This window comes from Medicago sativa, chromosome 4 (assembly GCF_051527215.1).
Source record: "Medicago sativa cultivar Bolivia chromosome 4, Bolivia_mono, whole genome shotgun sequence".
NCBI classification, from domain to species: Eukaryota; Viridiplantae; Streptophyta; class Magnoliopsida; order Fabales; family Fabaceae; genus Medicago; species Medicago sativa.
This window is the reverse complement of record NC_140752.1, coordinates 89,355,609-89,366,707: the sequence shown is the minus strand read 5'-3', so window position 1 is coordinate 89,366,707 and position 11,099 is coordinate 89,355,609. Positions and strand designations below refer to the sequence as shown.

The following is an 11,099-nucleotide window of genomic DNA, read 5'->3' as shown; positions in this document are numbered from 1 at the left end:
TCTCATGCCAATCTTTATAAGTCACCACCATCTTCTGGACGATCTTCTTTATGTTCTTATTTGCAGCTTCGACAGCACCATTCATTTGAGGTCTGTAAGGCGAAGAATTATGATGCTCGATCTTGAAATCATTACACAACTCTTTCATCATCTTGTTGTCCAGATTCGTCCCATTGTCTGTAATGATCCGGCTAGGGACACCGTAACGGCAGATGATATGATTCTTGATAAACTTGACCACCACTTGCTTAGTCACATTAGCATAGGATGCAGCTTCAACCCACTTGGTGAAATAGTCAATAGCCACTAGAATGAAGCGGTGTCCGTTTGACGCTTTTGGTTCAATCCTTCCAATCATGTCAATGCCCCACATAGAGAAAGGCCAGGGAGACGAAAGAACATTGAGTGCAGTTGGCGGCACATGAATCTTATCGGCATAGATCTGACACTTATGACATTTTCTGGCGTGCTTGTAACAATCAGCTTCCATTGTTAACCAGTAGTAACCCGCTCTCAATAACTTCTTAGCCATTGTGTGCCCGCTAGAATGAGTTCCGAATGAGCCTTCATGTATTTCATGCATCAATAAATCTGCTTCGTTCTGGTCCACACATCTGAGCAACACCATGTCAAAATTTCTTTTATACAAGATGTCTCCGTTTAGGAAGAAATTACCAGCTAATCTTCTGAGGGTCTTCTTATCTTTGTTGGAAGCTCCGAGCGGATACTCTTGACTCTGAAGGAAACACTTGATATCATGGAACCATGGCTTGTCATCAACAACTTCTTCAGCAGCGAATACATGGGCAGGTCTCTCAAGACGTCTGACGTGGATCAATGGCACTTCGTTCCAACGATTTACTTGGTACATTGAAGACAAGGTAGCTAGAGCATCTGCCATCTGGTTCTCATCACGAGGAATGTGGTGCAGCTCGACTTTGTTGAAGAAGGTCAGTAATCGTCTTGCATAATCTTTGTAGGGGATCAAGCCAGGGTGGCGAGTTTCCCATTCTCCTGTGATTTGATTGATTACGAGGGCCGAGTCACCATAAATGTCGAGGATCTTGATTCTCAGATCAATTGCTTCTTCGAGACCCATGATGCATGCTTCGTACTCTGCCATATTGTTTGTACAGTCAAATGTCAGCCTGGCAGTGAAGGGGATATGTGCGCCCTTAGGAGTAATGATGATTGCCCCAATTCCGCTACCATACACATTAACAGCTCCGTCAAATATGAGACCCCATCTTGATTCAGGATCTGGACCCTCTCCGAATAACGGTTCGTCACAGTCTTTCATTTTCAGATACATGATCTCTTCATCAGGAAAGTCGAACTTGATAGGCTGATAATCCTCAACTGGTTGGTGAGCTAAATGATCTGCAATGATACTCCCTTTGATTGCTTTCTGGGTACGATACTCGATGTCATATTCAGATAACAACATCTGCCACCGGGCGATTCTTCCTGTCACTGCTGCCTTCTCAAAGATGTACTTGATCGGATCCATTTTAGAAATCAACCAAGTAGTATGGTTAATCATATAGTGACGAAGGCGTTTGGCAGCCCAAGCCAGAGCACAACAAGTCTTTTCAAGCATGGAATATCGAGACTCACAATCAGTAAACTTCTTACTCATGTAATAAATAGCGTGCTCCTTTCTTCCGGTTTCATCTTGTTGCCCAAGTACACAACCCATAGAATCTTCTAACACAGTCAGGTACATAATTAGAGGTCTTCCTTCAACTGGAGGGATAAGGATTGGAGGTTCTAGCAAATACTCTTTGATACTGTCAAAGGCTTTCTGGCACTCTTCTGTCCACACGATACCTTGTTCTTTGCGGAGCAGCTTGAATATCGGCCCACATGTTGCAGTCATATGAGAAATAAAACGGGAAATGTAGTTCAAACGTCCGAGAAACCCTCTTACTTGTTTTTCTGTTTGCGGAGCGGGCATCTCTCTGATAGCTCTGACCTTGTCGGGATCTACTTCAATACCTTTCTGGCTGACAATGAAGCCCAAAAGCTTTCCGGATCTGACACCAAAGGTGCACTTGTTAGGATTCAGACGGAGTTGATACTTTCTCAGTCGTTGGAACATCTTCAGCAGATGCTCGACATGCTCATCTTCAGTACCTGACTTGACAATCATATCATCCACATAAACCTCAATCTCTTTGTGTATCATGTCGTGGAAAAGAGTAGTCATACCTCTCTGATAAGTAGCACCTGCATTTATTAACCCAAACGGCATTACTCTGTAACAAAAAGTGCCCCAAGGGGTAATGAAAGATGTCTTCTCTCTATCTTCTGGTGCCATTTTGATCTGATTGTAACCGGAGAAACCATCCATGAAGGAGAAAACTTTGGACTTTGCAGTGTTGTCAACTAATACATCAATGTGAGGTAGTGGAAAATCATCTTTGGGACTAGCTTTGTTCAAATCACGGTAATCAACACACATTCTGACTTTACCATCCTTCTTCGGAACAGGCACAATGTTGGCAAGCCACTGCGGGTATTCTGATGTGACAAGGAAACCTGCATCAATCTGTTTCTGTACTTCTTCTTTAATCTTGAGGGCCATATCAGGACGGGCTCTTCTCAACTTCTGCTTGACTGGTGGACATTCAGGCTTCAACGGCAGACGGTGCACCACAATATCAGTATCCAGGCCTGGCATATCTCTGTACGACCAAGCGAATATATCAACATATTCTCTGAGAAGTTCTATCACTCGCTTCTTGACACTTGCTTCAAGTGATGCCCCAATCTTGACCTCTTTCTTGTCTTCTTCAGTACCCAAGTTGATCACCTCTATTGCTTCCCCATAAGGTTGAATGACTTTTCTTTCTCGTTCAAGTAGCCGAGAGATTTCATCGGGAATCTCTTCATTCTCTTCCTCTTCCGCTTCATACACAGGGGATTCAAAGTTGGGAGAGATCATAGGGGTATGTTGTTCAAAGGGTTCATTGATGTTTAATCTGCACATATGATTGATGATTTTAGAAAATAAGTAAATGCAGATTTTTTTCGAAGGTGATTATATTTTTTTGGTTTTTTGTATTACCATTTTTCAGAAAAAAGCACAAAAGAAAAAATAAAACAAAAGTCGGGAACAAAACGACATTTTATTTAATTGACAATAATTTTTTTGAAGCAAATGGCCCTAGATAGATTCACTTTCGCTTGGGGCGAGGCGAAAGGATTTTTTTTTTGAAAAAGCATAAAACGAAACAATGCATTACTTGGACAAGTGAGCAACAAAAGGAACATCTACAGCAACCCAATTGTGGCTAGTCCCTCCGTGAGTCACGAAACTTTGTGGTATCCCCTCAGGGCTGTCTTCTATGATAGTATTGGCTTCTGACAGGGCATTGATAAAGCCAGCGCTGTGGAAAGTACCTCTTGTCGGCACGACGACGTTCCAGGGCAAATCAGTTGACGGGGAGAAACCCAGTCCTTCTCGGCGCTTGTTCTCTGGCAATTCTACTAACTTTCCCCAACTTGAAGACCCTCCAGCTTGTATCACATTCTGAGCATCTTTTAGAGAGGAAATAGATGCCCCACTCTTCTTGGTGTTCTCTTCTTCCATAGCAAGTCCCTGGAATGATGTCCCCTCAACATTGTCAGCCCCGATGAAAGAGAAAGACGACAAATGGCTCACTAGCAAAGCTTCCTCACCATTCACAGTTACTAGCTTTCCATTCTGCACAAATTTTAACTTCTGATGCAATGTGGAGGTTACTGCCCCAGCTTCATGAATCCAGGGTCGGCCCAACAGGCAACTGTACGATGCTTGGATGTCCATCACTTGAAAGGTAATTTGGAAAACATATGGACCAATTGTAATAGGCAGATCCACCACCCCATGAACATTCTTCCTTGAACCGTCGAAAGCTTTCACCATTACATCACTCCGTCTCAAAGGTGTACCCTTGTAGGAAAGCTGATCATAAGTTGTTTTGGCCATCACGTTTAAGGATGACCCAGTATCTACTAGCACATTTGACAAAGCATCGGTCTTGCAGTTCACAGATATATGAAGAGCCAGATTATGGTTCCTTCCTTCTTTCGGAAGCTCTTCATCACTAAAACTCAAATTGTTGCATGCAGTGATGTTCCCCACTATTCCTCCGAATTGACCAACAGTCACATCGTAGTCCACAAAAGCTTGTTCTAGGACCTTCATTAGAGCCTCCTTATGAGCATCAGAATTCAGCAGTAGAGACATTATGGATATCTTTGATGGAGTCTGCATCAGTTGATCAACCACCTTGTACTCACTCTTCTTGATTAGCTTGAGAATCTCATCAATCTCAGCATTTGCATTGGTCCCACTAGACTGACCAATATCTTTGACCGTACTGGGATCTTTAGCTTGGGCCTCCTCGATTACCGGAGCACTAGCCTTCTTTGGGAGCACCGCAGGAATAATACGCCCATTTCTTAGCACACTACTGTCTTCAGCGACATTTCCCACAGACGGCAAAGGTGGTATTGGAACTTCACGACCATCCTCTATCATAGTGGCATTGTACTTATAAGGAATGGCCCTCTCAGAAGCATAAGGCATCGGACCAGGCAAACAGATCACTAAAGGAGCAGCAACTGACTTCCGACTGTCGTAGAATATCTCCAAAGGCTCCTCCGAAGTTATAACACATACATCATCACACTTTCTTTCAACAATAAGTTCTCCTTGGTCTAAAAGTCCTTGGATATCATCTTTTACTCTCTGACAACCTTGAGGATCTAGAAGACACACTTCACAGGCGGCATGATCATGTTCGAAGAGAGACGCTTGACACATCTTGGTATGTATAGGGACCAAAGGTGTCCGGATGTGTTGGACGTTCAGGATGAAATGAGTCTTCTGGCGACCTTCGACCATGTTGACAGTTGCGGTACCATGGTTTGGCAAAGGATTGGTTCGAACATTTGGTGCTGAGTCCGTAAAGGTTATCTTCTTTTCATTGATTAGCCTTTGAACTGCATTCTTCATGGCATAACAATCTTCAATACTATGACCTGGGGACCCTTGATGGAAAGCACAAGTTTGGTTAGGTTTATACCATGCTGGCGGTTTCTCTGGCACTGGAAGAGGTGCTCTAAGTTGAACCAAATTCTTACTGAGCAACCCTGGGAGTAACTCTGCATATGTCACGGGAATTGGGTCAATTTGCAATTTGGTATTCTGTGGTCGAGGCTGTTGTTGTTGATATGGTCGTTGTGGGTATTGTTGGTATGGTTGTTGGGGATATTGTAGGAATTGTTGTTGTTGATGGTATTGTTGTGGATGATGGTATTGTTGTGGATGATGGTATTGTTGGGGATATGGTTGTTGAAGATATGGTTGTTGAGGATATGGTTGAGGGTGTTGTTGAGGGTGTTGTGGTTGATGATATTGTTGGAATTGGAGCTGGCTATTTGGTGGTTGGATGGTATTAGCAGCAGGTGTGATGGCAGCAACGTGTTGGTAGGGTAAATAATTTGGTTGAGGCCTCCCATGAGCCACCATACTGACCTCTTGTTCTTTCTTTTTCGGGAGGTGGTTCCCAGACTTCTTGGTTCCACTTGCAGATGTCCCTTCTTTTACTAAACGTCCTTCTCGGACTCCTTCTTCCAACCGTACACCCGTAGCAACCATCTCAGCAAAGTTATTGGGAGTACTTCCGACCATGTTCACATAATAGAACTGACTGAGAGTTTTTAAGAAGAGCTTGGTCATCTCCTTCTCTTCTATGCGCGAGCTGACTTGGGCAGCAGCATCTCTCCATCGCTGGGCATACTCTTTGAATGTTTCCTTGTCCCCTTGAGTCATAGCCTGAAGATCACTTCGGTCTGGGGCCATATCCACATTGTAACTGTATTGTTCCACGAAAGCATCACACAGGTCACGGAAGGTTTGAATCTTTGTTTTGTCCAGGTTCATGTACCACTTTGAGGCAGGACTAGCCAAACTTTCTTGGAAGAAATAGATAAGGACTTTGTCATCTTTGGCATAGGCAGACATCCTTCTCACATACATTGTTAGATGCTCCTCAGGACAGGAGTTCCCTTTATACTTCTCGAAATCTGGTACCTTGAACTTGTGAGGTACTTGGACGTCCGGCACTAAACAGAGATCGTAAGCAGTCTTCCCAAACATCTTCCTTCCATGGAGAGCTCTCATCTCTCGTTGCATTTCGTCGTATTTTTCTTGCAAGTCATTCACTTTGTCATAGTTCTCCATGTTCCCTGAATGGTATATGGGTTCTTCATCTTGTGGAATGGTATGCATCACCGGAGCCGAATAGGTCATAGCAGCTGGAGGAGCTCCTACCAGAGGTGGAGGAACATGAGTTGCATTTTGACGAGTAGGCATCGGAACTTCAGTCATGATAGGGCGGAATACTTCACTGAGGCAAACTGGCACACCCCAAGAACGACCTTCTGGCATAGAATTCGAAGCTTCACACACAATGGGACGGAGTATTTCGCCGGCAGTGAAAGGCGAGAACCGAGGCGCAGAACGTTGCGGAGCAGAGTGTATTGGAGTATCTGCACATATTGTCCATCCAGGGGTAGAGGCGGCAGCAGAGGCGGATGTTTCGGCCTGAGTTCTGACTGGAGGAGGAGGCGGTGGTGCTTGTGCCTGTGCTTGAGCTTGTGCTAGTGCTTGAGCTTGAGCTTGTGCTTGGGCTAATGCTTGAGCTTGCGCTTCAGCTTGTGCTTGAGCTCGAACCTGTGCTTCCGCCATTGTCTTCATCACTTCAGCCATTTCGTCCATCTTAGTCTGCATGGTTGTTATTTCCCCACGGAGCACTTGGTTTACTTGTTCGAGAAAATCCATCTTCTTTTTCACGTTTGCTCGAGTGTAGATAGTGCGGGTAGGCTTGTAGAGGATACGTGGGGCCACCTTTTGAAACGAGCTGACCTTTTTCTGGAAAAGAAAATTTGTGTGAGACTTTTGGATTTGAGACTGTGAAATGCAAAATGATGCATGATGTTATGCAAAAAATAGACACATTTTTATTTATCGAAGGACTTATAAAAGCAAATTTATAAACATCATAATTGAAAATTTATTGAATAATTAAAGTACTACAAAATAATTCCCTTTTAACAAAACTGAGCCAAGGGATAGACTCCAAAGTACGTCACAAAAAAAAAGCTAGAAAATAACATAAAGTGGTGAAACAACTGGGAATATCTTGAGCTTTCGTAGTGGACTACTCCTCGAAATCCGGGTGTGCCCCTGTGAAGAAATCCATGCGCTCCTTCTTGCTGATAAATTGTGCGAGCCTCGCACTTTGAGCTTGAATCTGAGCGTCCTTTTTAGCCATCCGCTCCTTTTGCACGAGGAGCTCATGCTCCTGCTGTTCTATTTTACCACTCATAGTTTCCATCTTGAGCATAGCTTCATCATATTTCCTTTTCAAAGTGGCATTTTCAAGGATTAACACAGCTTCCCGCTCTTGGCTTTCCTCTTGAGTTTTTGGGGGTAAGGGTAAAGGCATGGATGGAATATTCGAGGTTGTGAGCCTTCGTTGAGGGTAAGGCATTTTCAGTTTGTTTGCTCGATCAATGACCCATTTGACATAAGCTTCATGGGCGGTATTCGACTTCCTTCCTAACTGGTTCCTATCCACCCTGATAATGGAATGCCAAGCTTTCACAAATTGAGCTTTTTGGTTCGCACCATCCTCCTTGTAGAGGAAGAAATCTCTGTCTAGGATGCGGTACAGAGGCTTCATCTTCATAGGGTATCCAAATTGACGTCTAGCAAGAACTGGGCTATAGCTGATTCCTCCACGTATACCTAGGAGGGGTACGTTGTTGGATTCTCCGCACCTGTCGATGATAACTTCTGGGTCACAAGCTGGGTTGAACCAAGTTATGTCATTAGGGGTAAGGGTCATGAACTTTTGGGACCATGGAACATATTCTGGCCTAAACTTGGGACGGGGTAAGTGTGAGGTGATCCACATGTGGAGTAAAGGTGCACAACAAATGATGGTTCCTTTCCCTTTACTGGTTCGCTCATGGATAGAAACATAGGTGTCAGCAAGCAGAGTGGGAACTGGGTTCTGAGTTAGGAAGATTTGAATGGCGTTCATGTCAACAAAGTCGTTAACATTTGGGAAGAGCACAATACCATAAATGAGCAAGGCAAGGATAGACTCAAAGGCATCAATCTTTGATCTATTAAGACAAGTGGTGGCTTTTTGGTAGAGGAAGTTGTAGGATAGGCACTGAAGACCGGCTCTAGGGACGAACTTGTTTTTTATATCTGCTATTTCAAGGTGAAGGGCTTCTGCGAGAGCTCGGATTTTAGGGGTGAGTTCAAGGCTATGAAAGGGCACTTGGTTGAGTACAGGTAAACCAACCCAATGAGAATACTCCTCTAGTGTGGGGAAGAGCTGAAAATCTGGGAATGTAAAGCCATGGCAGATCGGATCATAAAACTGGACCAAAGTATTGAGGAGTCCTTCATCCACCTTTGTCATGAGAATGTCGACCAAGCAACCGTACCGCCCTCGAAAATGATCTGGATCCTCCAATCTTCTTGCTAATTTCCTTAAGCTCTCCAGGTCTGGTTTCTTGAATTCATACCTATGAGTCCTTCTTACATTCTCCATTTCCTATGATGTTTACAAAAAACCTACATAAGTCCTTCGATATTTTATGGATGAGAAAAAAAAAACTATGCATGTATGTATGATTATGCATGGAAAACATGATGAGGTTTAAGGTATACAATGTTGGAGTCAAGGGTAACAACGTCATTTGGTAAGGACTATGGTTTCAAATGTACTTGCAACAAGGGTTCTACCAAAGTTCCCGAATTCCGACCGCCTTTGAACTTTATCGGATACCGAGACAACACCCGGTCCAACATCGTTCGTAGGAAAGTCTAGTTCGAGTGTAGTATTGCAGTCGACTAATACCGAGACAACACCCGGTTAACCACCGCACTACGTCCTAAAAAGGCCAAGATGGGTTAAGGGTTACTGAAGGTCCTTAGCGTTCAACGGAAACTTAAGAGTAATAAAGTCTAAGCGTGACAACACCCGCCGACATATATCACTTCAAGTTCCTCCGCTAAGTGTGGTTATCTCACGTGTGACAAGACACGAGAATACTCTCGGTATGCCACTATGAGTCTACCACTCCTATCTTATGTTTCACTCAAGTCCGGGTCAGGACTCATCTCACCACTCACGTTAAAAGAAAGAAGAAAGAAGAAGGAAGAACATATATACACGTATTTCCATCTTTTATTTTTTTTGATTTTTTAAGCAAATTATAGCACAAAAATTAAATAAGACCAAGTTAGGCTCAACCCTCTTAGGTTGTCCCCAGTGAAGTCGCCATTTCTGTCGCGTCATTTTTCGGAGATCAAGGCTATTTGATTAGCTTATTGACTCACTAATTATTTCACGACTGAACATTTAATTTTTTTAAGAAAAGGGGAAAAAAGTTCAAACACCCCGTATATTGAAAAGATTTAGGTTCGGGGGTTAGTTACATAAAGGGAAGGTGTTAGCACCCTTTATGTCCGTAGTACTCTACGGGAACCTCTTGGTTTTATTTAATTAGTGCGCTATAACTTGCTTATTTTTTGAAAAAAAGAAGGGAATTTAAAATGGAAAAGGGAGGACCTAATTATCTACATTTTATTGATTTGGAAGAACAAAGTCCTCTGCCTACGTACCCGTAAGGGATCAAAATCACGTAGTTCGTGGTTAAAAAAACTGACGTTTGATTGGTTGTGTGTTTTTTATTAGTTTGAAAAAAAGTTTTAGAATGAAAAGCCAAGTGGCAAAATGAATTTGTTTGTGTTTTTTAGGTTAGAGAAAAATGACTTGAAGTATGATTAATTTGATTGAAGTTTAATTAAGGAAAGAAAATAAAAAGAGACGTCACTTGATTTAAGATCAAGGTTTATTTAAAAAAAGATTTTTGTGTTTTGTTATTTGCATGTTTTTGTTGTTTTTTTTGAATAATAATTGAACTAAAATTAAAACTATCGGAGCATAAAAAATAAAAGCGTAGGTACCTTATGGTGTCGTTGGACCACCACAAGGACCACTAACCTAATCTAGAAACAAAATAAGAGGCATACACACACGCACGCACACATATACCTAAGCTATTACATTAAAGCCTATTTACATTCTAAGGTCTGCAGCAAAATAAATAAAGTACATTAAGCCTATGTTTACATTCTAATTACGTGCAAGCAGCGAAAATAAATAAATAAGTTACATAAAAGCCTATATACATTCTAATTCCATGTAAATGAATAAAAAACGAACAATTAAATGATAATGAAGATTCATATAAGTAAAAATACAATGCAGAAGTAATAAGTAACAAAATGCGTGAGAAATTTTAAACTAGATATGGTAAGAATAAAAAAAAATGAATGCAGGGGGGTGCAGGCAGTATTCAGGGAGGCATGCAGTAAGTAAAACAAAATTGGGCTTTGCTGAATTCGAAAACGGGTTGCAGGCTGGGTCAGTTTGGGTTAAAGCTGGAGCGGATCAGTTCAATCAGGGCCACTTGATCTGAATCAAGCGGCCAGAAAACCGAGAGTGTATGGGACATGATGGATTCACATATACAGGATCTAAGCAGCCTATATATAGGTTATGGGAGAAATTTTCATTCATTTTCACGTCTGTTTCTCTTTCTTCCTCTCAATTCACTCCATATTTCTCTGTTCTCTCTCTTCCCAAACTTCTTCTTCTCCGATTGGAGAATAGGGCGGCCGGGATAGCTCCGATGCGGCGGTTAGCCGTCGGAGACGGCGGCGCCGCCACTATGAATCCTTTTGTTACTATTTTTCTGGTTTTCAATCCCTTTTTCCTCCCTCTATTCACTTTCAACCCCAAAATTCCCAAAATCCTTACCCAATCACTTAAATCTAAAATAAAAAGAAAGTTTATACCTTTTGTTTAGAGACAGAGTCCGATCACGGTGAAGACGTAAAGCTGCGGCTTGACTGGTTTGACTCGTCGCTTTGCTGGTTCGGCTCCGTCGGTGTCGGAATCGACTAAGGCGAGTTTGTGTGTGACGGGGTCGGTGTTGTGTCTGCTTGTCTGTGCGTG

At 42.6% G+C, this 11,099-nt stretch overlaps 1 protein-coding gene across 1 annotated transcript; it reads right to left on the bottom strand.

The window, feature by feature from the left end:
• Window positions 1–1,986: 1,986 nt before the first annotated feature.
• LOC146933469 (uncharacterized) lies at window positions 1,987–6,835 on the bottom strand. Its single transcript, XM_085701083.1, has 4 exons — window positions 5,404–6,835; window positions 3,249–5,253; window positions 2,137–2,984; window positions 1,987–2,036 (listed from the first exon to the last, which is right to left on the bottom strand). Exons 1-4 carry the CDS (start codon window positions 6,833–6,835, stop codon window positions 1,987–1,989), a joined length of 4,335 nt encoding a protein of 1,444 aa, XP_085557209.1.
• Window positions 6,836–11,099: the final 4,264 nt, after the last annotated feature.

Excerpts from the sequence above, each read along its gene's own strand:
- LOC146933469 (XM_085701083.1), bottom strand. The coding sequence starts at position 6,835 with ATGGATTTTCTCGAACAAGTAAACCAAGTGCTCCGTGGGGAAATAACA. Across the intron at positions 5,254-5,403 it reads GCTCCAATTCCAACAATATC|AACCATACCAACAATACCCA; the intron begins ATCAACCACAAC and ends AATATCCCCAAC. Across the intron at positions 2,037-2,136 it reads TGATATGATTGTCAAGTCAG|ATCCGGAAAGCTTTTGGGCT; the intron begins GTACTGAAGATG and ends CTTTGGTGTCAG.